The 26,861-nt window shown below is 41.0% G+C and overlaps 2 protein-coding genes across 6 annotated transcripts in view; both read left to right on the top strand.

The window, feature by feature from the left end:
* Positions 1–12,121, top strand: part of magi2a (membrane associated guanylate kinase, WW and PDZ domain containing 2a) — a gene marked incomplete at its 5' end in the record, with an annotated part of 338,913 nt that extends 326,792 nt beyond the window's left edge. For 3 of the 5 annotated variants that reach the window (XM_080420917.1, XM_080420918.1, XM_080420919.1), the window contains 3 exons: positions 1,126–1,264; positions 9,388–11,512; positions 11,594–12,121. In XM_080420917.1, the coding sequence (XP_080277043.1) occupies positions 1,126–1,264; positions 9,388–10,157 (909 nt within the window). In that variant the 3' untranslated portion in view covers positions 10,158–11,512; positions 11,594–12,121. Of the gene's footprint in view, positions 1–1,125; positions 1,265–2,682; positions 2,797–9,387; positions 11,513–11,593 lie in introns of those variants that run through there. The other 2 variants (XM_080420920.1, XM_080420921.1) reach the window with 2 other exon arrangements.
* A 10,480-nt stretch (positions 12,122–22,601) lies between these two features.
* LOC308079590 (protein NLRC3-like) overlaps positions 22,602–26,861 on the top strand; it is a 34,720-nt gene continuing 30,460 nt past the window's right edge. The window contains exon 1 of the mRNA XM_080421140.1: positions 22,602–22,732. The gene's annotated coding sequence lies outside the window, so the exon portion shown is untranslated. The remainder of the gene's footprint in view (positions 22,733–26,861) is intronic.

Consider the following 26,861-nt stretch of genomic DNA (forward strand, 5'->3'; position numbering starts at 1 on the left):
ATGCCAGTGTCGCCATGTCTGCTTATTATAAGCGGCTTCTTTCTAAAATGTAGTTGATATTTGGGCTTGTTTCCAAATGTTTTGATTGCTGTTTAAACCAGTGGTTCTCAAACATGTTCATGTATTTTTCCACAGACCCCCATCTGAAATTATAATTTGTGGCAGGGAGCCCCTAACAAATATGTGTCAAAAATATTCCACATTTTGAAAAGCAAATAAAAATATTTTGCAAAAAAAAAAAATTATCCACATTTTGGACTTTTTCCCCCTCAAGATTTTTTTGTAAATAGCAGATCTACAAGCTCACAATGGGTTGCGAAGCGTTGTGAGCTTGTAGATCAGCAATTTTCAAATATATAATATCCCATGTCTAGGTAAAGTGCTCTTGGCATAGTTATTTTTCTTTTGGGCTTGTTTTCATAGACCTGGCTGCTTATTTCTCTCACAATATCTGGCAACACTGGCTGTCCTCGCAAACGTTCATCTAGTTACATTATGTCCAAGGATTCGTTAGTGATGTCATATCACTGGGACATCCTTAGTATCTTCATGCAGTTTAACTTCCGTGTCGCATAGTATTGACATCACTGTCACATCCTTGGTATTATGATCCTAGCCTTTCGTGACGGTGTTTGTTTACCAGCGCTGCTACTCCACGCTGTATTTTTTTTTCCAAGCTTGCTCTTATGAAACACTACACAGGATTATTATTTCATGTCAACATTCAAGTACAACTATCAGAAGATAACTCAGGTAAAGTAATGCCTCACTCTGCAAGGGCCGCTGGCCGCAGCTAATGGGAGTGGCCGAGTGGGGAAAGAAGGTTGAACAAAGTGTTACGGACACCCCATTGGGGCTGTCTTTTGAGATGGTCTGACTGAGAGACGCCGAGACATGTAGTGCGGAAAGGAATGAGACCAATCTCTCATGACGCAAATAACGTCACGAATATTGCGAAGATTACTAGATATCTAAAAACACAGATTATTCACAAAAAAAACCCAGGATCTTGTTTCTTGACTCCTAAACTTCATTAAAAGACCGAAAACTTCTTCCAGGGGTGAAATGGCCCTTTAAGTAAAGAATTCAAGTACTTTTTCCACCACTGCCTGTACTGTCCTTCAGGTTGGGGACCAAATCATCGAGATCAACGGAGAGAGCACCAGAGACATGACCCATGCCAGGGCCATTGAGCTGATCAAGTCTGGGGGGCGGCGTGTCCGTCTGCTCCTCAAGAGGGGTACAGGACAGGTCCCAGAGTATGGTAAGCATCCCCGCATTGTCCCCTGTTCACTCTCTCTCTCTCTGTCCGTCTCCAGGACCTTTTCAGCTCTTGGTCCAACTGTATTCTGTTCACTGTCTTCTAACTTACAGTCACAATAGAGCACCGAAGTCTGACGTCACTGCCACTCAGTGGTGGAAAGTAACTAAGTACATTTACTTAAGTACTGTACTTAAGTAAAATTTTGAGGTATTTGTACTTTACTTGAGTATTTCCAATTTCCAATACTTTTACTTCTACTCCACTACATCTCAGAGGCAAATATTGTACTTTTACTCCACTACAATTATTTGAAAACTTTAGTTACTAGTTACTTTTCAGATATAAATTATGATATCACAAAACATACATTAACCACTTTAGCCCTATTTTATACCTAGGCTATTTGAAAATAGCAGATCTACAAGCTCACAACGCGTCGCACCGCGACGCGTTGTGAGCTTGTAGATCGGCTATTTTCAAATATTTAGTACTTTTACTTTTGGTACTTGAAGTACATTTTGATGCCAATACTTTTGTACTTTTACTCAAGTACATTTTTAATTCTGGACTTTTACTTGTAACGGAGTATTTTTATATTGCAGTATTGGTACTTTTACTTAAGTAAAGAATTTGAGTACTTTTTCCACCACTGCTTACAGTCACAATAGAGCACCGAAGTCTGACGTCACTGCCACTAGAGGGCGCTGTTCCACTGGTTCGTGGCTTTATTTTTTTTTGTTGAAATCCCCTTTTGGGAATCTTAGATCACGTCATATGAGAACTGTGTTCCAAACATAAACACACCACCCTGGCGTTTCTGTCTGGGGGGTGGCTCTGCATCGTTTATGAGATTCATTCATATTTGATACAGCCTGTTTCTGGCGAAAACTGAATTAATTCTGCCTTAAAAGTCCTAAGAACTACTACTTCCGGGGTCTGAAATCACTGTCCCCACAGCAGCCGCGTTCATGGGAAATGTAGTCTTTGGGGTTGTTTGACTCGTTTCTAGTGTTTATATTGTGTTACTCTTTGGGTAAATGTGTACATTTACACCTTCAGTCGATGCTTCATATCCATATGAGTAAAATCGCCAGGGTGGTGTGTTTATTTTTGGAACACAGTTCTTATATGAGGCGATCTAAGATTCCCCAATGGGGATATCAACACAAAAAGTAAAGCCACGAACCAGCGGAACAGCGCCCTCTACTGGCAGTGACGTCAGGACTTCGGTGCTCTATAGCTCTTGATAACAATTCTGTTTACTATTACTCAGGCATGCATCTTCATTCATGCTATATCCTCTGTATATTATTAATATTTCTCCTGTAGTGTTCTCATTTTCAATCTCTTCTATCTTGACTAACAGTAGCGTAACTGTTCTGTCCATTTCAATGCTCTAACCCTAATGATTGGTCTAGGTTGTTACTTCCCCTTCCATTCCAGGAATGGTTTCTTCCAGTCTCTCCATGTGCATGAAAAGTGACAAGCATGGCACCCCCTATTTCTTCCTAATGGGCCACTCTAAAGACACGGTTTGTGATCATCGGAATGTTTTCTTTCTCTACCACTTAACCTTGGTGTTGCTGTGTGGTGCAGTGGAATACAAGAACGCTCGCCCCAAAACAAGCTCGCCCCGGGTCAAATCCGGCGACCTCGGAATGGTTACCGCCGCGTCGCCACCAGGTATTCCTAAACGTAACCTCAGTAAACTATGCCTAAACCTAAGCTTATTCCTAAACGTAACCTCAGTAAACTATGCCTAAACCTAAGCTTATTCCTAAACGTAACCTCAGTAAAACTATGCCTAACCCTAAACTTATTTCGAGAAAAAAAATGGGGGCCAGCGTGTTTTGGGGCGAGCGTTCCGGTTAACGTGCAGTGTGGTTTTTGAGCGTAAAGGGCTTTACACATGGGAAGCGAATGACGCGCCTAGTAATACATTCTCAATGAGAGGCAAGTGGGCAGGTAGGGAGATGCATTTGTGCTCGTTTCACGCACACGCCCACCCGCGTGCCTAGAGCTGGATTGTCGTCAACCTTTGTCTACGTGACACGCAGATCAATGATTTGACACGGCTGAAGCAGGCATAGATCGCCTGCCCTTTACTAGCGGAGCCTTCCGTGTATTCACATAGTGTTGATTTTGACAACAAATTTTGATTCAGTTTTCGTCATAGTCTTTTGAATCAAATTCCATTTAGTTTTAGTCATATTTTAGTCATCTCAAATGTTTTACTGTTAGTCTAGTTTTAGTCGACTAAATATCATAAGATTATAGTCGACTAAATCTACAGTTAATTTAGTCGACTAAAATGTATTTTGGCGGTGCCTTGATGGCGTCGTAATGGCTAATTTTACACTTGGTTGCATGCTGAAAATAGTCAATCTACAAGCAGATCTGCACGAGCTTGTAGATCTGCTATTTTCAGCATGCAACACCTGAGCGCAACCAAGCATAAAATTGCCTTTTGCCTTTTAGTTCTACCTTTTAGTTCTACTGGATCTCTTCTCCACTAGATCCACATTTTAGTCTAGTTTTTAATTGTTGACGAAATCGTCAATAAATTGTGTCATAGTTTTAGTCATCATAGATTAGTTTTTATTTAGTTTTTATCTAGTTTTTGTCAGTGAAAAAAGGTAGTCGACGAACATTTTTCGTCATAGTTTTAGTCGACGAAATCAACACTTATTCACAAGTGCAGTGCAACCGCGCTGATCCAAGCGAGAACGCAGGCGTCGTGTCGGTCCCTGTCTGTAAAGCCCTTAATGCTGTGTTTTGCTGTGACTACTTCTTCAGGACCATTATTTTATATCTCTGGGATACCGATCTACAGTGTAAAATCTTCAGTGTCAATTTAACACAGAGTTCCAGACCTGTAAGGATCTATTTGGTTTATAACTATCAGCGATTTAACTGGGGACCCCCTGGAACCACCTCAAGTACCCCTGGAACCAGTGCTGTAGTAGGCCACTTTTCGGGGCTGATTCACAAATTCACCAAAATAAATCCACATTGTATGAGGTTTATAGAATAAGCAATCCCGCGTTCTCGCGTTCTCGCTCATAGAGAGGGAAAAGACGTGCAGATAAAATCGCCAAACCTGCGCATGACGAAGCAGTAATAAAGCAATATGAATGTGCAACCTGAATCACCCCGCGGGGGGGAAATGAATCGTAAATATCACGGCAGATTATTTACTCTCTGAAATCCAAAGCAATCCAACAAACTGCAGCCTTTTAAGGGGCGGATGTTTATTTGTGTGACGCCTCGGGTAATGAAGCTCCTCCAGTGGGTTAACCACTCCCATGGCCCTCCACGCAAGCGTAGCGAGCGTTCAACCCCGCACAACCCCTCGCAGCAGAGTGAAGAGAGAGAGCATGCAGTACAGCATGAGGGAAATGCCCCCAGCGTTAAATCCCCCCCGAGTGAAATCCATTCATCAGCCATTGGCAGGGACCCCTCCAGGCCTTTACACACCTGAGCGATGTAGGGTCTCCACCTCTTGTCGTTCAGCCTCATCTTGGCCAGCTCCGTTTATGACGGAGATTTAATTTCTCTTCTGTGTTGGAGGGAGGTTTTTCTTATAGCCCGCCTTGAGGGGAACATAAAGCTTTGAAATCCACACACACGGGGACTATTACTCTGGTCAGGCCAGACGACGCTGTACTAAATCACCTGACATTTCTCTGTTCTCTCTAGGCCTACGCTGTAAATCCAAAGTAGAATAGGGTGTTTTAACATCTGCGTTTTGTGTGGGCTTTACTCATTGTTTTACGGCTTGCCAGGTAGTTTATTTTGCAATTTGCGAAGCACCCGTAGAGGTCCATATTCATCGGCCATTTCAAACATGCACATGTCAAAAGGAGAAAGATGTTTACTTTTATTTGAGGCCTTGTTGAATAGTTTAGTTCCAAAAGAAAGAAAGAAATACGATTTAGTTTTTAACCCATTAAGACCTGAGGCCGATTCTACAAATCTAAACCTTCTAAACCAGTAGTTCTCACACCTTCAAGATTTAAATTTGAAATTAGAGAATGTTCAAAAATAGCATAAATGTACAAGCTCGTAGAGCTTGTAGATCTGCTATTTTTGAATAGCCAACGTAAAATGACACCGATGCTTAACCCGTTTTAATGGGTTAAAAGTAGGGGTGTAACGATACGTTTTAACAACGATTCGATACGTATCACGATACTTGGTTGTCGATACGATACATGAACGATACAGGTTCATTTAGAACGATACGATACGTTTCGATTCAGTGATTTAGTCGATACGATACATGAACGATACAGGACAGGTTAATTTAGAACGATACGATTCGATTCAATGATTTAAAATCGATATAGTAACTATTTATTTACCCAAAAATTCTGTGTGAAAAATAAATACCTGGATACTGGATATAAACCCCTCTTTCTCTTTTTTCTTGGGTGCCAAAAACGTATATATATACTTCCTGGTTAACTTATGACTTCAAAAGCCTGTATCTCGGCTCCTGTGTACTTATTTTTTTTACAATGTATTTTTGACTATTTTCAACTGGCTGCAACTATGGAACGGATTACAGAATGTTTTTAATTTTTTCCCCCCGATTGTACGAGACCTCTATGTGTGTAATGAGGGGATCATCGTGAGGACGGTGATCACTGAAAATATTTTGTGACTACTTGAAAAAGGTTCAAAAATGGTAAAAGATCCCGGCACTCAACGTATAATATTTTAATAAACCTCTGGCACCCCAAGTGTTAAAAGTACTTAGTATTGATAAAATTGATTATTTGCATTGCAAAACGATTCGATACGATTATTTGCATTGCGAAACGATTCAATACGATACAAAGTCAAACGATACGATATTTTGCTGTTTGCATATCGATATAGTAGATCGTTGAAAATTCAAAACGATTTTTCGATGCGTTAACCTCTGGTTAAAAGCAACGTGACTTTTCTGCATGTGCATGGGTGTTAGAGTGTGTGTGTGTGTGTGTGTGTGTGTGTGTGTGTGTGTGTGTGTGTGTGTGTGTGTGTGTGTGTGTGTGTGTGTGTGTGTGTGTGTGTGTGTGTGTGTGTGTGTGTGTGTGTGTGTGTGTGTGTGTGTGTGTGTGTGTGCACATTATAGCTTGCATGATTGTATGTACAGTATTGTCCTGTTATTCTGTGTGTGCGTGCGTGTGTGTGTGTGTGTGTGTGTGTGTGTGTGTTAGACACTGTGGAAGACGTGCATACTGTAGTTCATATGTAGGGTCATTCAGCAGAGGTCTGATGAGATCAGAAACATGGAGTATGTGAGCTGACAGCAGGCATTAGCAACAGTGTGAGACAGTGGCAGGTTTCCAACCACCACACACACACACACACACACACACACACACACACACACACACACACACACACACACACACACACACACACACACACAGTCTTGTCGAATCCCATTGGGCCGTGCAGTGGTTACACGAGAGCAGACATCACTTCAATGTGGCAAACGGTGGATGAGTACTGGCTCTGATGAGCTGGTGTGACATTCCTGCATGCCTATAATCAGTGGTGGAAAGTAACTAAGTACATTTACTCAAGTACTGTACTTAAGTACAATTTTGAGGTACTTTTACTTTACTGGAGTTACAGTGGAGTATTTCCAATTGTCTATACTTTTACTTCTACTCCACTACATCTCGGAGGCAAATATTGTACTTTTACTCCACTACAATTATTTGAAAACTTTAGTTACTAGTTACTTTGCAGATATATATCATTATATTATAAAACATACATTAACCACTTTAGCTCTATTTTATACTTAGACTATTTGAAAATAGCCAATCTACAAGTTCGTTGTGAGCTTGTAGATCTGCTATTTTCAAATATTTTAGTACTTTTACTTTTGGTACTTTAAGTACATTTTGATACCAATACTTTCGTACTTTTACTCAAGTCAATTTTGAATTCCGGACTATTCCTTGCAACGGAGTATTTCTACATTGCAGTATTGATACTTTTACTTAAGTAAAAAATGTTACTTTTTCCACCACTGTCTATAATCCACCAGGTACCTCCTCAAGTTCTTAGCTCCATCTGAGTCCAAATATTGTCACTGTCTGTCGGGTGGAAACCTCGCATGTCCACAACTGTTTCTTTTCAGGAAATGGAAAAAGGAACCTGTGGTTATTATTATCTGAAGCTCTTGTTAATACTTTTCATTGGTTCAATATTTATAAAAACCCACAGATAAAATAACCACTTTCACTTAAAGCATTTTTCAAAAATAGTAGATCTAGATTAGATCAGATTAGAGTAGATAGTAGATGGGCTGTTCTTGATACTTTTGTGTGACATTGTAGGCAGTGACCATGCTGGCTTGTGGTGGACATTTTTGTCAAAATAAAAATGTCGCCACAGACATACAATATTAGTGGACAATCATATTCCATGAAGAGCTATAGCCCTGAATGACCATAACAGGTCTGTAACTCTGAGAGTGTTCAAATGGAACCAAATGGACCCATTTGTACACTTAAGGGGGTCCTTGCGAATAAAACATCTGAGAACCACTAGTGGTGCTAGTGGACGCCTAATGTGCCATAGTGTCATAGTAAATCAGTGTCATACATATTCTGAAGAAAACCTGGAGACTTGACATTCAGTAATTGGGTCTTTATGATCAAAATAAGAACATTATATTATGTGTAAAAACAATATAATAACCTCTAAAATGTGCCACAGACAAGGCCAAATATGTCTGTGTACGGACATATCGATGACCCCTGATTGTAGGACATGTAGAAGTGCCGAAGTAGGGTATTCATTTATGAAAAAATAAACATAAAAAGTAGAAATATGGAGATGCAAGGTTTTCTGCCTGACTGCCAACGATATGCTTCAAATCTGGCGTGAGAGTGTTTTTATTTTATAATTGGGCCTCGTGGCACTATAGTGCAGCTAGCCTTAGCCTCTGCCCCCTGCCTAGCCCATTGAAAGTGAATGATGGCTTAGGGAGCGCGGCTCGCTGGTGCAGAAACGGAAGCTAACAGGCCATGAGAGTGGACGGTTCTGAAGAAACAGACCTTTTAGAGTCATTCTACGGCAGTCACTGGTGGTGCTTAACCCTTAAAGACTGGGAACGAAAGATTTCTTTTGGCTTTTCAAAAATAGCAGATCTACAAGCTCGTAGCGCGGCACTCGTAGATCTGCTATTTTATTTTTAAGCATGGAAAATGTATGCAAATCCTATATAATTTATACGTTTTTAAGCGAACATTTCTAACTCCGATCTGTGCTTCTGGGGGGGTCCCTGGAACAACATATTTTTAGATGGGGGTCCGCGGCCAAACACGTATCATATTGGGGGTCCTTGACATGAAAAAAGTTTGAGAATCACTGATATTATAGCAACATAAGTTTATTTAAAAAAACTGTTAGGATTTAGAAGACATTTGTAGAATCCCCCGAAGCAAAGATTTGAGTTACAAATGTTCGCTTTAAAAATATATATATATTCAAAGATTTGCAAAAAACGTCCACGATAAAAAAAAAAATTGAAGATCTACAAGCTCATAGCTTGAGCATGAGCTTGTAGATCTGCTATTTTTGAATAGCCCAAAGAAATCTAAAAATGACACACAGATGCATTCCCGGTCTTAATGGGTTAAAGCTTGAGAGAGGGAGAGAGAGAGGAATTTCGGGGCCCATAGGTTTTCATTTGAACTGAAGCGCCGCCTTATTGGGCACATCATCCATTTCATTAAACCTGCTTTTTCGATTTTCCGCCAACATTGTTGCCTGGGAATTTACAGGGAGAGCCAGAGGAGGTAGACTGGTGTTGTCTAAAAAGTGGAGTTGCCCCTGTCACATGTCAGGAAGTAGCTTGTAGTGCTGTGATTTCCACGTTACGACTGTGTGTGTGTGTGTGCGCGCGCGTGTGCGTGCGTGTGTGTGTGTGTGTGTGTGTGTGTGTGTGTGTGTGTGTGTGTGTGTGTGTGTGTGTGTGCGTGTGCGTGTGCGCATGCCCATGAGAATGTGTGAGTCAGTGGGGAAGCCTTTGTGTGCATTTATGTCCTTTTCAACTCTGTGTGTGTGTGTGCGTGCTCGTGCACTGCATGCACGTGTGTTTCTGCCTGCAGACAATGCCGCCCCATGGGATGCTCGGCCTTCCGCCTCCCCAAGCCTGTCGGAAGTAGCTCCTCCTCTCATTGACAGCCTGTCCATGTCATCGCCCTCATCCCATCCAACCCTGACCCCCGACCTGGCTCGTCTGTCGCCCCTGGAAGTCCCGGCGGCGCCAGAGAGCAGGGCGGAGCGCGCCCAGAGCCCCCGGAAGGCAGAGCCGCCGCTCGATCCAGATCACGTTGGCCACGGGAGGAGGGCAGCCGCGCCCGGTGGGAGTGGCAGAGCCAAGAAAGAGGGTGGCAGGTCCACCCGCAAGGGCAGCAGCGGGCACAGGGGGCAACCGGCCACGCCCGAGGGGGACGGAGGGGGCAGAGACGAACGGTCCGGGGACCCCAAGCCTTCCAGGAGCTCCAGGGGGAGGTCTAAGGATAGGAAGGCCGAGGAGAGTAGCGCCTCCGGTGGGAGAATAGAAGCCGCCCAGTCCCCGAGAGGCGGCTCCAGGCCCACGCATACCAACTCTAACGGGAACAGTGGCGACGACGAGGCCCGGAACAGCGGCGGCCAACGGGGGGAGCCGGAGCAGAGCAAGCCCAGCCGGCCCAGGGACCTGGAGAGGGGCCCGGGGGGGGGAGAGAGCCGTCCCACCAGCCACCCTAACAGGAGCACCGGCGGTGGCAACGCGGCGGGCAGGAAAACCACGGTCTCTCCAGGACCCTGGAAGATACCCGGCTCAGACAAGCTGGCCAGCACCCTGCGGTCAGGCACGTCCACTGTGAGCAGATAATACCCCCCCCCCCCCAGCACCCACCGCAGTGGTACAGTCCAGGCAGTGTTGCCAGATTCTGTGAGAGAAACAAGAAACCAGGTCTAGGAAAACCAGCCCAAAAGAAGCGACTATGGGCCACATGAGTACTCTAACATGTACATCAGCTATTTGACATTTTTTATTTTAAAATAGCCGATCTACAAGCTCATAACGCGTCGTATCGCGACGCGCTGTGAGCTTGTAGATCGGCTATTTTCAAATAAAATCTTGCGGGGAAATTATAATAAGCAGATCTGGCAACCCTGAGTCCAGGTGGGACCGGGCTGTGCTGGACTGCAATGGAATAGGCCAACGAGACCCCCAAACATTTGGACCAAGCCACCCCCATCTGAAGACATCTGAGACATTTACTCCGTTTCCTTCACCCTAGAGACCTCAAAGTCGAGACTGGGGCCACGATGTTCTGAATCATGTGTTTTTACAGAAACCTTTTTTTTTTTCTTTTGGTCTTAATTTATAATACTGGACTCTAAATTATTTTGAGAAATATTTTACACCCACCACCTTAAGAACTGGAAGATCATCCACTTTTGAAAATCGAAATAGAGAAGGAAGCAAGCAGAATGTTTGCGTGCGTGTGTGTGTGTGTGTGTGTGTGCGTGTGCTTGCGTGTGTGCAGTGTGGCAAACAACTCCATGGAGATACAAACATTAAGGACTCCATTTGGAAGTGGTTCGGCTGTCCCAACACCACATTTCCCCAGCAATGGACCTGAGGGACAAAGATGCAAATTCAAAACCACTAACAGAAAACCACTGTTGGTTGCCATTGCATTTTTTTCTTTGTTTTTATGTCTATATTATGGAGTCTATTTTATGAAATGAAATGTAAAAGAAGGTTTGCCTGTTTTTGGTGAAAGAGAATAACACGGAGAACTGCAGTACTGGTGAACTTTATTCATCAACGGAACTTTGCCTTAACAAAGACTTTATGGGCCTGAATCTCTCTTGAATAATCTATCAGATGATTATAGACATAAATATATTATAATGGATTTGAATATGTGGGAGCATTATGTAAATACAACCATCTCAACCCGTACCCGGTCCAAGCCGACGGCAAATCTAGTTTCCAAAAGGTAGACGAGCCAAGGAACACAGAACTCGGACGGTGTTTTCAACGTGTCTCTCTCTACCCTCCTGTTAAACCACCCACCCCGCGCAATCGTAGTTCTATAGGTCTATCTCAGCAGGCCTGGCGCGGAGGACTGCATGGTCTATTTGTGCTTGAATCATCCTCGTTCAGCGGGTGTATCACAGTCTGTCCACCCCCCCCCCCTGCCATTAATGTGCTTCATGAACAAATAGGTGGAAGTAGTATAGTAGGGTATCAAAATGTTAGCATCTTAGCTTAGCATGCTAACATTTTGGTACCCTACTATACGACTGGTGGAGGTTGTGTCTGGTGGACCTCTGTGGAGGGAGAGCTCATGTGATGCGAGGGCAGAGTGCCTTAGGCCGACACAGGTCGGCTTTAGAAGTTCGAATTGAAGGTGAGACTTAACAAAAAGACATAGGGCTGCTTCAGCCACATCAACTCTACGGCAGCGTCCCCATTACGGAGGCGAACCTTTGGCGAAAATAAGCCGGTCTGCAAGCTCACGACGCGTTGCAGCGCGACGTGTCATGAGCTTGTAGATTGGTTCTTTTTCGCCGAAGAGATTTGGTGTGTAAAAGGAAAAACGGAGCGGACCAAGTAAAGAGCCCTGGTGGACTCTGGTCAACTACGTATATATAGGTTTTAAGTGGTTAAAACCATTTAATTTCAACACGTTTTGGAGTGATACAATAATAAACATTGATATTTAGGTGTGCTTTTTTTTTGTTGCAGAAACTAAGACATTTGTGTGCTCGCACCTCCCAGACAAGTGAAATATGATTTATTTCATTCAACTTTATATAAAACTTCAGTCCATTATGAGAGCTATTGACTATTTGTGACATTATTTCATTTTTGGTTCCTTAATGAGGTCGGTCTGATATTTTTAATGTCCATGAAGAATCTATTAGATGACACGGTGTAATTACATATCAGCACAGAATGAAGTTTTCGCCCTAAATGAACGTTTCACTCAAAAACAAACAAAACGAAAAAAGCCATTAGTTATTCTAATAGGCGGTCTTTGGGGAAACATTCTCAGTTGGCAAAAACTTGCAGTTTACATTAGCTTAACAATCTGTAACAGAACTTAATGCACTCAATTTGGAGATGGGACATTTCTATCCATCCAAGACACTGAGGAGGATAGATTACATCTGACATCATGGCTGCCTTCAAAGTTAATTCCCGAAATTTGACTAAAATGGTTTGGCTGTACGACGTGTAAAAGTGAAGTGCACTTTGTCCTCTCCAACTCCCAACTGGACCCGTTGGTTATTGTTTTCAATTTAATAGTTAAAGGGGATGACCTCCAGTTCTAGGCAACATAGAAGGGGGGGGGGGGACTTTTTTCTTATTTCCACACAACAGCTCTAAGGTGCATTAAAGACATAGTTCAATGTTGAAAATGAGTGGTATTCCCCTTTAAGCTCCATCAAACCGTCAATATTCAATGCACACTCTAAAGTCTGTCCCAAGGACAACCATAAAGCCAAAATATATTTTGTTTTGTCATCCACAGCACGGCATCCTAAAATAGCTGATCTACAAGCTCTCAACTCGTGCACATGCTTTGTGAGCTTTTAGATTGGTTATTTTTGCTATTATGGTTGGAAAAGGGGAAAAAATGGGGGGGGGGGTTTGAAAGTGTTTGACAATAACATGGCCAGAATAGGAATCTTATGAATTTCATTTGAATTGAAATTTATTCTGTGTGTCTGTGTCTGTGCGTGTGTGTGTGTGTGTGTGTGTGCGTGCGTGCGTTTAAGGCTTTTTCTTTTCCATTTTCCCCTCCATTCAAATTGGCACCTTGGCGCCCCCTGGAGGCCCCCGCTTTAAAAAAAACTGATCTACTTTACTAATGAGAGGAGAGAGCTGGCAAAGTGGCAACAATGTGATTATTGTGAGATCTACAAATGATGTCATTGACAAACCACCCTACTTTCCGTTCCTTTTATCACAGTGCCAATGGCTGAGTGGTCATTTAACTCATATTAAGTCAACATTAAAAAAGGATAAGATCTTTCCTCCCACGGCTGAAGGAAATGCAAAAAAAAAAAAAAGAATAATGAAGGAGAGTCCTTGTGTTAGCCATTGTAATCTATAATTACAAAATGAATAAGCTGAATGAACATAAAGCACAAACTCATATTGAGGTTTTGGAATACAAAATTGTGTGCAAGGGGAATGGGAGAATCCGCTGCTACGTGTAAATTGCATAGTAGTCTTGTAATGTTTTACAGAGGCTGGTCACTCAGTGCTAATATCATGAAAACTCCAAACCCAGTTTGTTAGTAATTTCCAGTGGTGGAAAAAGTACTCAAATTTTTTACTTAATAAGTAAAAGTATCAATACTGCAATGTAGAAGTACTCTGTTACAAGTAAAAGTCCGGAATTCAAAATTTACTTGAGTAAAAGTATTAAAGTATTGGTATCAAAATGTACTTAAAGTACCAAAAGTAAAAGTACAAAAACGTTTGAAAATAGCAGATCTACAAGCTCACAACGCGTCGCGATGCGACGCGCTGTGAGCTTGTAGATCGGCTATTTTCAAATAACCTTGGTATAAAATAGGGCTAAAGTGGTTAATGTATGTTTTATGATGTAATAATTTATATCTACAAAGTAACTAGTAACTAAAGTTTTCAAATAATTGTAGTGGAGTAAAAGTAAAAGTATAGACAATTGGAAATACTCCAGTAAAGTAAGAAATACCTCAAAATTGTACTTAAGTACAGTGCTTGAGTAAATGTACTTAGTTAGTTTACACCACTGGTAATTCCTAACCGTGGATGGCTACCATGCCCACTAAACTGCATTGCCCTCATTGTCTATACAGTAAGTACGTACAGTAGAAACAAAACAAGGTGTGTATTCTGTAGCTCATCGTTTGCACAATTCATTCACATCTTTTCACACCTGGTGTCACCACTGAGCCAAATTGTAAAGTAGTTTTCTATGGAAAATCACGAGTAAAATGGAAAATAAAACCAGAGCTATATCTGCAAAATGAACGAGTTGGAAGAATGGCACATACTGTACCCATACATCAGTGGTTCTCAACCTTTTTCAGGCCGCGACCCCCCAAAACAATCATATTTGAACTGGGGATCCTCCGAAACAATCATATTTGAACTGGGGACCCCCCAACATAATCATATTTGAACTGGGGATCCTCCAAAACAATCAAATTTGAACTTAGGACCCCCCAAAATAATCATATTTGAACTGGGGACCCCCCCCCCCCCCACCTTGACAATTACTTGGAATTGTAGGAGTGGAGGCATTACATTCAGTTTGACTCTGTTCCACAGATAAATATTGATATATATTATAAGTATTGTAAGATAGCCAATATAGGCGTTATTATGAGCTTATGTAGATCAACTATTTTCACAATATTTGCCTCTTACTTATATTATTTGGCCAATGTTTGACCAGTTTTTTAACCCATTCAGACCGGGAACGCATCTCTGTCGTTTTATAGATTTCTTTGGGCTATTCAAAAATAGCAGATCTACAAGCTCATAGATCTTGATTGAAGAATCGTGAAAATGATTTTGCTTCTGGGGGATTCTACAAAATTTCTTCTAATTCCCAACTTTTTTTAAAATATTTTTTTGTGTATGCTGCTATAATCAGTGGTTCTCAAACTTTTGTATTTGGCTGCGGACCCCCATCTCAAAATATTTTGTTCCAGGGACCCCCCAGAAGCAAAGATTTGAGTTACAAATGTTCGCTTTAAAGAATATATATTCAAAGATTTGCACAAAATCACGATTTTTTAAAAATAGCAGATCTACAAGCTCGTAGCGCGGCACTCGGTGCCGCGCTATGAGCTTGTAGATCTGCTATTTTTGAATAGCCAAAGTGTAAAAAAGAATGCTTTTAAACTCAAATCTTAAAATGACACAGATGCGTCCCAGCTCTTAATGGGTTAAAAAGTCCTTAAGTTGTCACTTTACTGTCATCTGGAGACCCTCGACCCACAGGTTGAGAACCACTGCCACTACATGACGACCTTTCCCCCCATGCGGCTCGGTATCACTGTGTAGTGTTATAGCGCTGTGTCAACCCTGAGCAGATATCTCTATAAATATGACTCAATGTACTATTGACGGTCACGCAGACTGTAAGTGAGCAACTATTTTTATTATGAAATGCAACTCTATGGATATATTAACTTTTTCAAAAAAAAAACATAAAACATAAATCTTGTTTACTTGTATGATATTCTGAAATGTCCAAATAAAAGAAAATCTTGACAGAACATAAAACAATTCAGCGAAGATTATATGCTGCTGCATCTTTATTTACGGCTGTTTTGCTTTCTCTATTCAATTTGATGATCTAGGGAAAGAAAGGCTTTATAAACGTGCTGCCTTTAAAATATATAAGAAATTAAAGCCGCACTATGTAACTTTCCTCTTCTACCCTGGATTTGAACCCGGTTTCCTGCGCAAGTTTTGTCATTTTTTACCATTGAGCTAACAGAGCCTGCCTGCTTGCTCAGGGGATGAATTGAATCTTGACCATCATGTAAAAATGTGTGTCAGATCCTGTGTATAGTTGAGACATGACCTTTGACACAATCTAAATTTCTCAATAGCATTGAAGGAGGCATGAGCTCGGCTCTAGGCTCTCCCTAGGCTGGCAGAGGGAGTGTAGCGGCCAGGATTACATAGACAATTGGCACTGGGTGAAAAAATGGGTTACAAAATCGTGGGATAAAAATGTAAAGTAAATGCCTCAATAGAAAAGCAGGGAGACAAAATACAACCACCCCAATTGTATACATTATATTGTATTAACAAACTCTACCATACAGATTGGACACAATGACATTTTATTCATAAGAATGTAATTGTATTACATTTTTATGAATAAAAAGTAAATAAAAAGTTACATAGTGAGACTTTAATGGGTGAAAAATGAAAACAAAAACATGTAGGTCGAATACATTTTGTCAGTGGTACTGTAACCTAAAAAGATATTGGATACAGCTGGTTGTGATGCTAAATGGGTTCTAGCCACCAGCTGCTGTCCAGTTACTGTATGACTCAGGCCTGGGCATTTGGAGGACGAAGAATGAAAAATTTAACGGAGGAAAACAAATATGAAATACAGGAGAGTCCATCAGCTCAACTATTCGGATCATTAAACCTTGAAGTCTTGTCACAATGCCTGAGTAGGGTTTGGCATGTTTACTCTGTGTCACACTAATCTCTCAAGACAAATTCTGCCAACAGCAGAATCTGTCAGCACTACTGCCATAAACATGTAATGATGTTGTTGGTAGGAATGAACAGAAATAAACACACCTGGGAGGAAGTGGACTAAGAAAGTGGAGGAGCCAAACCTGAGTTATTTTTTTACACAAAAAAAGGAGGTGGTGCCCCCAGAGTCAACCGAATGGGGTGCCAGATTGGTATCCCACAGGTCTCAAAACTCACAACACCAAGGGCAAGTCATGAACTTGATAATCTACCTGCCAAGTGAGAAACCAGATGGATCCACACTATTAGGCAACCACCACTAAGGTTGCATGTAGACACCTTTCAAACCAGCGTAGAAAAAATCTGTTATCAAGACATTCTGAGAATATACTTAATCTAGAGTAGACAACATACTGTAGATGTATTTTATGAAGTTTAATTGCTCCGTAAGTGACAGACTAATGTTTAAAGATCCTTGACTTGATTAAAGATCCGTGTCTTGAGACAACTTGTTGTGATTTGACACTTTAATAAATTTGAATTGAATTGAATTGACTGCAATAGGTTACATGAGGATAGAATTCTGTCAATGATTATGTGCAAAGTTTTTTTAATGCATTAGGAAGGCCTTTTCCTTTTGGGAGGAGGAGGAGGAAGCAGCACCAGCAGCATACCATCGGTAAATACAAGAGGAACAGCTGAGCTGTCTGTAAGTATAACAGGATGAACAATTACCTGAAAGAGAGTGAATTATCCTTCAGGACATTTGATTCTCAAGCTATTCACCCAGTCTTGATGGGGATAATGTTTCAGGCACTGTACACACACATATACAGTTATGGAGCAACTTGACAGAGACGCTGAAAATGAATGGCACATCATTTTATTTCACTCATATTGCGGGGCACTTGATGGAAGTTAATTTACATATAAAACAGGTTGTGTGTTAGGCAGTTACTAGTGTCAGGTGATGTGTCCTGGCCAGGGGCACTTTGGAGAACATAATACTGTGAATAGCAAGTGCAACTTCTGCATGCTTTGCGTTTTTTACTGTTGCTGTCAGCAACAGTAAAAAAGCTTGGAATTTCATATTTTTCAGAGGCACGGCCACTTGATTTTATTTTTAATATATATGGTATAACTATCAGTGAAATAAACAAATGAAAATAACCAGTGTATTACACAAAATAATGTATTGGTATTTATTTATAAAATAGCCTGGTACCAATATTTGTACAAACTCCTGAGGCAATGGTTCATACTCATTCATCACTGGACTTGTTTGAAGACGGCCAGTGGTGGAAGAAGTACTCAGATGTTTTTCACTTACGTGAAAGTAGCAATACCACAACGTAGAAATATTCTCTTACAAGTAAAAGTCCTGTAATCAAAATTGTACTTGAGTAAAAGTACAAAAGTATTGGCATCAAAATATACTTAAAGTATGAAAAGCAAAAGTACTAATTTGCCAGAAAAGTTTTACAAATTTGCCAAAATCTTTCAAAGATATTCATTGGCCAATTTGGCCCCAAACGTATGGCCCCAATGAAATCCCTGCCCGTGCTTCCATTTAGACACACGAGGGCAGTGTTGCACAACAAAAGGACCAACCTGCACATAATGTTATTTGGAAATTGATTGATTGATTGTAAAACAACACAGTTACATTTATAATACTTTTGTCTAAAAGGTCCGACCAAAAAAGTCCTTGCGGACTTGTTTCTGTTGGGGTCCTTGAATTAATTTCATGACATATATAGTAGCAACCAAACATTTCAAATCAACATAAAAATGTCTGTCTGTCTGTCTGTCTCTCTCTCTCTCTGTCAGACGTCCCCATCATGTATTTCCAGGATAACAGAGATAACACTCCCAGTTATTTTGAGAGCGAAATGCCAATATGATACGATATGATGAATACAATATGATGATGCCAATATGCCAACAATTTTGATACGTTTTATTTTGATGTGTTTATTTTGATTTTATTTGTGTGTGTGTGTGTGTGTGTGTGTGTGTGTGTGTGTGTGTGTGTGTGTGTGTGTGTGTGTGTGTGTGTGTGTGTGTGTGTGTGTGTGTGTGTGTGTGTGTGTGTGTGTGTGTGTAAAGCGTTGTTTGCGTTGTAAAGAGGTGCTGTTTAAATGCAATATGTATCTGTCGTTATATTCTCTCTCTTGTTAGAACTTGTTTGGCTCAAACCTGAAGAACCTGAAAAGTGAAGACAGACAATGACACAGTTCTCAACTGTCAGAGGAACAGCACAGTGTGGGTTGTGTTTTAGGGTGGATTGTCCCTTTAAATGTATCTGCAGTTTAATCCTAATCTTGTTTTTGTTTTGTTTACATTATAACAAGTGGGTGAATGTTAACATAACTATTAAAAACAGGAACCAAGTGTACATCTAAGATTTGACCACATTATTAAAAATATATACGTGAACCTCAGATGTTGGGACTTGAAGTAAAAAACTATAATCTGTATGATTTTATAGATGCACAGGTCATGTGATATTAAAATGTAAACTGTGTTATTTGATCTGGAACCGGAGTATGTGTATGGAAATGATTGGACCATCTTACTACTATACGTTGGTGTGTGGAGAGATGGTATAAACATAACTACATGATAGAGAAGTACAGCCATTGTTCATCTGGAAACCAACATTCTTCAAATACACAATAAAGCTCATTATGTACTAAATTATGACTACATAGCGGGGTGGGGGGGGGGGGGGGGGACTAGCCTAGGACTTGTTGCAACAAGACTCCACCTGGTTGAAGATGCGTAATATAATATAACACAGGAGTGTGGCTTTAGACACCCACTTGTTAGTGCATTGGTACATTCAACCATTTTGACACGACAACAACTCAGTGAACTGAACAGTCTGGACGAATGTTGTTTTGCCATGTTGGATTAAAGTATAACGATTAATTTAGGGTAAGTGTATTTAATCAATATGGTATCACATGCTGGATTAAAGCATAACAATTAATTTAGGGTAAGTGTTATAATCAAGAAGCCTATCTGGTATTACATGTTGGATTAAAGCATAAAGATTAATAGGGTAAGTGTGATTAATCAATATGGTATTACATGTTGGATTAAAGCATACAGATTAATTTAGGGTAAATGTTATTAATCAGGTCTGGTATTACAGAGGTTAATGTAATCATACTGCTAGTCTGCTGTTATGAAGGTTAATGCTGTTTAAGTGTTATATACGACATATTAGAACCACTTGTTATTGTTTATGAAAGGTTTTTTAATCTAACGTACACACATTGAAGGAGAACTTTGAATATGACCCCTGTGTTAGTGTTCATTAGTTAATAGACCATTATACAATAATGTGAGTTAGAACACTGGTTCCAAAACATTTCCATGTGAAGGACCCTCAGACTGACATGTATTTGACCAGGGACCCCCCGTATGAAAAGGTGTTGTACCAGGGACCCCCATATGACAAGGTGCTGTACCAGGGACCCCCATATGAAAAGGTGTTGTAACAGGGACTCTCATATGAAAAGGTGTTGTGCCAGGGACCCCCATATGAAAAGGTGCTGTACCAGGGACCCCCATATGAAAAGGTGTTGTGCCAGGGACCCCCATATGAAAAGGTGTTGTACGACCCCCATGACATAAGATGTTTTTCAAAATAGCAGATCTACAAGCTTAAAACCTGTCGCCAGGCAAAGTATTGGGAGCTTGTAGGTGTGTGTGTGTGTGTGTGTGTGTGTGTGTGTGTGTGTGTGTGTGTGTGTGTGTGTGTGTGTGTGTGTGTGTGTGTGTGTGTGTGTGTGTGTGTGTGTGTCAGCTACATGATCTTTCACTCAAAAACTACTGTGAAACACAGTTTGTTTTCACCAATAGGCAACCTTGTTGCCTATTGAACAATGTTCAGTTGTTCAGCACAGATAGATAGATAGATACTGTAGATATATACTTTATTGATCCCGAAGGAAATTTGTTTTGCTCAACGGCTCCAGTGCAATACATTCATACAGAGGCCAATAAAAAAGAAGCATGGTAAACATTTAAAAAACATTACACCAATGGGAATGAATGAATGCATTAATAAAAAAACTATCAGTTATAAGCAGTTAAAAGACCTAGGTAAAAGCAGTTAAAAGAGCACAGCTAAAAACAAATACATATAGATCAGCTGGTCAACCCCCTCCCCCTCCCTCCTCTCTCCCCCAGTGCATCATTATGCAGCCTAATGGCCCTTGGGATAAAAGAGTTCCTGAATCTGTCCGTGCTACACTGCAGTGATCGGAGCCTATTGCTAAAATTGCTCTTCTGTGCATAAAGTGCTGTGTGCAGTGAGTGGCTGGCATCATCAAGAATGGACACTGCCTTGGCCAGGGTCCTCCTCTCTGCCATAGCCACCACTGACTCTAGCTCAGTCCCAGTCCCTATGACCTTGCCGGCCCGCCTAATCAGTCTGTCCAGTCTGACTGTATCTCTCCGTCTGGCATTACCTCCCCAACACACCACAGCATAGAAGACAACGCTGGAAACCACTGACTGGTAAAACATCTGCAGGAGCTTCCTGCAGATGTTAAAAGAGGCCAGTCTCCTCAGGAAATACAGCCTGCTCTGACCCTTCTTATAGAGACTGTTCGTGTTTGCTGACCAGTCCAGTTTATGATCAAGCTCTACTCCCAGGAACTTATAGGACTCGACCACCTCAACCTCCACCCCCCCGATGGAAACTGGTTGTGGGGTGGGGCGGGTTCTCCTGAAGTCGATAACGATCTCCTTGGTCTTGGCGATGTTTAGCTGTAGCTTGTTCAGCTGGCTCCAGCCCACAAAGTCCTCTATCACTTTCCTGTACTCCCCCTCCTCCCCCCCCTTAATACACCCGACGATGGCTGTGATGACAGACAGTAAAGAGGTGAAATTGGCTCCCATTGCTCTGGCCGGGACCATGTTAACGTCACTGTTTATATTCTGTCCTATATGTTGTCTAAATGACCATGTTAACATCATTGTTTATATTCTGTCCTATATGTTGTCTAAATGACCATGTTAACATCATTGTTTATATTCTGTCCTATATGTTGTCTAAATGACCATGTTAACATCATTGTTTATATTCTGTCCTATATGTTGTCTAAATGACCATGTTAACATCATTGTTTATATTCTGTCCTATATGTTGTCTAAATGACCATGTTAACATCATTGTTTATATTCTGTCCTATATGTTGTCTAAATGACCATGTTAACATCATTGTTTATATTCTGTCCTATATGTTGTCTATGACCATGTTAACATCACTGTTTGGAGAGACGTGTTGTTAACTGCTGTCTATTGTTATGTTGACCTACAGTATATGTTGTCTATACCATATGACCTATGTTGTTGTCTATATGACCATGTGTAACGTCACTGTTTGGAGAGACGTGTTGTTAACTGCTGTCTATTGTTTCTTTAAGAAGCAACAACAAAGCTGCATGCTAGGCTTCCTTCTACAGTGGTAGTATGAATGCAAATCACCCAGGCATTAAAAGTCACACCTCTTGATTCCATGTAGCGGCCATGCAGTCTGGCGGGCACGCACGTGTGTCGTGCATCGCCAGTTAGACACACAGCTCCAGACAGACAGACAGACAGACAGTTGAATTGACAGGAAACACATTGAAGTAACCTCAGTTACAATATGAACCGGAAGATGACAGGCGTGTGTGTGTGTGTGTGTGTGTGTGTGTGTGTGTGTGTGTGTGTGTGTGTGCGCGTGTGCGTGTGCGTGTGTGTGTGTGTGTGTGTGTGTGTGTGTAGACACTTTCCTGCACTCATGCTGTCATGTGGTTGTCGTCAGGCAATTCAATATTTATAAAACACACACACTTAACAACTTTGAACCTGCCAAACCCATTTTTAGCATGTAAAAGGTAAACAAAAATCATAATGAAAAATCGGCACATCTACAAGCTCAGTACGCATCACATGGCTTTGCATTGTGAGCTTGTAGATCGGCTAAACAAGGTTTATGCGTAACAGCGACAATATGTAACTTCTCGCTTCTGCTTTGTGGTAATTACCCCCGCCCCACACACTTCCTTTCTGTCTCTCTCTCTATGCACTGAAACTCTAGTCTACAGCCTCCATTTTGAAACACAGCCCATGAGGGAAGTGAACGGTTGAACAGAAACGGAGTGAGACGACGCAGATATGATACATTCTTCTAGTGCGGTGTGATAAATGTAGAGTAAGTATCTTCATATTATGTTCTATAACAATTCTCTCTGTTCTGCTGGTATAAAGGTTATTGTTGCATTAGAGTTTCAACACCAGGGTTGTTGGTCTGGAAGGATGTTGTGACGAGGGCTGGCATGTTGCTGTGGGCCCGTGGCCACAGTAATTTTGTATTTTAGTTTTTCACGGCACAGGCTGATGGCAGCATTAACTTATTTTATGATACAATATTTTATTAAACAAATGCTACAGCAAAGTGTATAGTGAAATCTATATAAAAAAATACATAAATGAAAATGACAGGGAGTGAAATGATGTTCTTAAGTTAATTGTTAAACCTTATTTTGCTCCAGTACACATGACAGGTCACTACAGTAAGGTTGTTGATGTCACATGACAGGTCACTACACTGACTACAGTAAGGATTAATGTACGTATATCTACATCAGGCTGGACGTATTCACAAGTTTCCTGTGTCCCATGAGCCTTTGCGTTAATTTTGGGCATCACTTTCTGTTCCACTCCACACAGCTGAATCAAATTAATGATCAATGGCTCTTGCCACTTGCTCTTAGCTGTAGTCTAACAAATATATAACTATATATAATAACTCCTGTCCTGTGTTTCATTCTGACTGGCTGATGTTGCTGCTGTGACCATTGTTGCCAGATTTTGTAAGAGAAACAAGCGGCCAGGTGACAGGTCTATGAAAACAAGCCCAAAGATGAGGAGCCGGGCTGATGGGAGGGTTCAAATTAATGTAGGTAATCACTGATTGGTTAATCCTGGCCTTGATTATTGTCCCAGTCTAGCCCTGTGCTCTGCAAAAAACTTGCAAGGTATCACTTACCCTACCTTTAAAATCCTTTGGGGGAACCCCGAACTCGCTTCAACCCGCGCCACAAAACGATACATAAATCAACGACTCGACCCGCCCGCGACCCGCGGTGAAAAAAAAGAAGATAATCATGAGTGAGTGTGAGTGAACTGCTGCGCGACACCGTAGCCTACATCGCACATCAGTATAAACAAATGAATATATGTTTTGGCCTTTACATCTAGCAACCTTAATATGCAAAACCTACAGCTTGTGTTTAGTTTTGTTAATGTTATACATCAATACATGAATGATGGCGCAAGGGAGGTTGATTACTTGCCTTAGTTGCCTGCAATGTGTATGTGTCACCAACTTTCGCCACTAACACTTTATCCATTGCAGACAGACAGTCACTGTGCTTGCTTGTATAATATCCACAATCCACGATTATCGTCAAGTGGGTCCGGCTTGGTTCATATTCTATCACTTCGGGACCCCGGTTCTGTTTATCATTACACCCGAGCAAACCACCCGTATGCAGCAGCTGTGTAAAGCTTCATTTGTGCTTCGCTGTATGGCGGTGTTGTTGCGTATTAAGTCCGGACAGAGGAGGATTGAGACGAAAATCGTTAACTTTTTCATAAAAGCATGAAACTTGGTACACTTGTACAGTTTGGGCCCCTGAACATTTTCAGATATGGAGCCATCGCAAAAACGCCCCCTGGTGGCCATGGAGGCCATTTTACTTTCCACCATAACCAAATAATGTATTTTGCATCATAACTCTTGAACCAAACATGATAATACAGAATAGGTGATCCCTACACATATGTTTTGATGGTCAACGATTACAATAATATCATGTACAACATCATAAACTGTTCAGGTGAATAGGTCAATTCAAGCACGTTATTTGTGTCCAGGTAGCTCAGTTATTAGAGCACTCGCCTTTGGATCACAAGGTTCTGGGTACGATCCCAAAGAACCTCTGTGTATGAGTATCATGGCTTGGGTAACTAAGATGTGAATTGAGTACTGAGAGGTGATGGTAGGTGTTGCTCCACCTCAGCAATCTAGGGGTCAAGCGCATTGAATTGGGAATAGACACCCTCATTCTCAGCCAATACCGATGATAAGCCACTCTTACTTAGTCAGTGACGTTGAAAAAAGGAAATCACAATATCTGAGAAGGGTCATTCCTATGTTCCCAGAGTCCTGCTGTATGTTCCACGGCTTTCTATTCCGTTAACACACATAGAGTAAACTTTTTAAAAGGTTGTTGGGTACTCTTTCTCCAAGGGCCCTGTGTACATCTGCGTGCTATGTTCCTGGAACATTCCCAAACATTCAAACATCCTTTCTTATTTTCTGATATTAAAGTTAATATTATGTTTGGGCAGAATTTGTTTCAAATTACATGTGCTTGCTAACATACATTATCTGGTGCGCTATATCATAGAGGGGTGTCTCTGACCCCGGACAGAGACCAGGCAGAGTGGGGGATTGGTGGGGCAGGTGAGTGAGGTGTGGTTGTATAGGGGTGTGATAGAGGTGCAGGGATGTGTGAGTGGGAGGTGGAGGTACTGTATGGAGGTTAGTAAGGTACAGTAGATAAGTCTAGAGGTTCCCCCTTTTTTTTTGTATTTTGAAAAACATTTTTAAATACCGGCAGTTCAAATAGCCAATCTACAAACTCACAACGTGCCGATGTAGATCGGCTAGTTGAACTATTTAAAAATGTTTTTCAAAATGGTAAAATATGGCTAATACGTTTAGGCATAAGGGGTAAGGAAAGATAGGGCCCAGAGCATGCATGACACAACTGGTCCCTTATGTTTCAAGGCAGCCATCATTGTCATCACCAATTTGCTTACTGGCCCCAGGTTTAAGCTGGGTGTCCCAAGTCCATGACAAATATCTCTAAAACACAAAAATGTAGTGATGTGTTTTCAACACATCACTACCAAATTGTCCCGTTAAAATAATACTTGTTTTGTGTGCTTACATAGATGTTTATCTTGTTCTAATCTATTATGTTGAAAAGTGCAGTCACTAAGTGCTAAAATAATTGTTCCCCATCCTGATGAAACACCAGGTATAAAAAGATTCAAATAAATTGTCATTGTAGTGAAAACAGCCGATCTGCAAGCTCACGGGTCACATCAAGATGCATTGTGAACTTATAGATCACAATTTTTTAAATTCTGTGTTATTCCATTGTAATTTCAGCGTTTATAAATTATTTTATATACTGATTTTATATTGTTTTATCTCATATGATTATCATGCTGATTTTTTATTATCTTACTCTTTAAAGCACTTTGTAACCTGATTTGGAAAAGCGCTATACAAATAAATTCATTATTTTTGTAAATGGAAGCATTCAGTATAGTATATAGCCTATATCTGTTACCAGAACCATTATGATAATTTTATGCTTTTCAAAAACAAAACAAAAACAGACTTAATTGGAAGGATTCACATTAAATTTTTTGCAGTTAATGTAGCCACTGCCACCTTCCTATGACTCAATTTGGGGTCCTAACCCACAGTTTGAGAACCTCTGTTTTATATGTTATCACTGTAATCCTTAACCATCAAAACATGGGTGTAGAAATCACCTATTCTGTATTATCATGTTTGGTTTAGGAGATATGATGCAAAATACATAATTTGGCTATGGAAAGTAAAATGGCTGCCATGGCCACTAGGGAGTGTTTTTTGCGATGGCTCCATATCTGAAATTGTTCAGGGGCCCAAACTGTACAAGTGTACCAAGTTTCACACTTTTATGAAAAAGTGAAAGATTTTCTGACAAAACCACTGGACTACCTCACAACATAACTGAATTGACCATTAACTATTCACCTGAACAGTTTATGATATTGTACATGATATTATTGTAATCAGTGACCATCAAAACAGGAATAGACATCACCTATTGTGTATTAATATGTTTGGTTCAGGAGTTATGATGCAAAATACATTATTTGGTAATGGCAGAAAGTAAAATGGCCGCCATGGCCACCATCGGGCGTTTTCGTGATGGCTCCATATCTGAAAATGTTCAGGGCCCCAAACTGCAGAAGTGTACCAAGTTTCATGCTTTTATGAAAAAGTGAACGATTCGCCTAAAATATCGTCTCAATCCTCCGGACTATATCGAAAATAGCAGACATACAAGCTCACAACGCGGCGCATTGCGACGTGTTGTGAGCTTGTAGGTCTGATATTTTCACTCTTGACTGTACGCCCGCGCCGCGGGTTGACTCGCGGGACCCGCGGGTAACGGGTCAACCCGCGCATCACTACTGGTATTACATGT

The sequence above is a fragment of the Gymnoscopelus braueri genome (assembly GCF_963280865.1).
Source record: "Gymnoscopelus braueri genome assembly, chromosome: 23".
In the NCBI taxonomy this organism is placed as follows: domain Eukaryota; kingdom Metazoa; phylum Chordata; class Actinopteri; order Myctophiformes; family Myctophidae; genus Gymnoscopelus; species Gymnoscopelus braueri.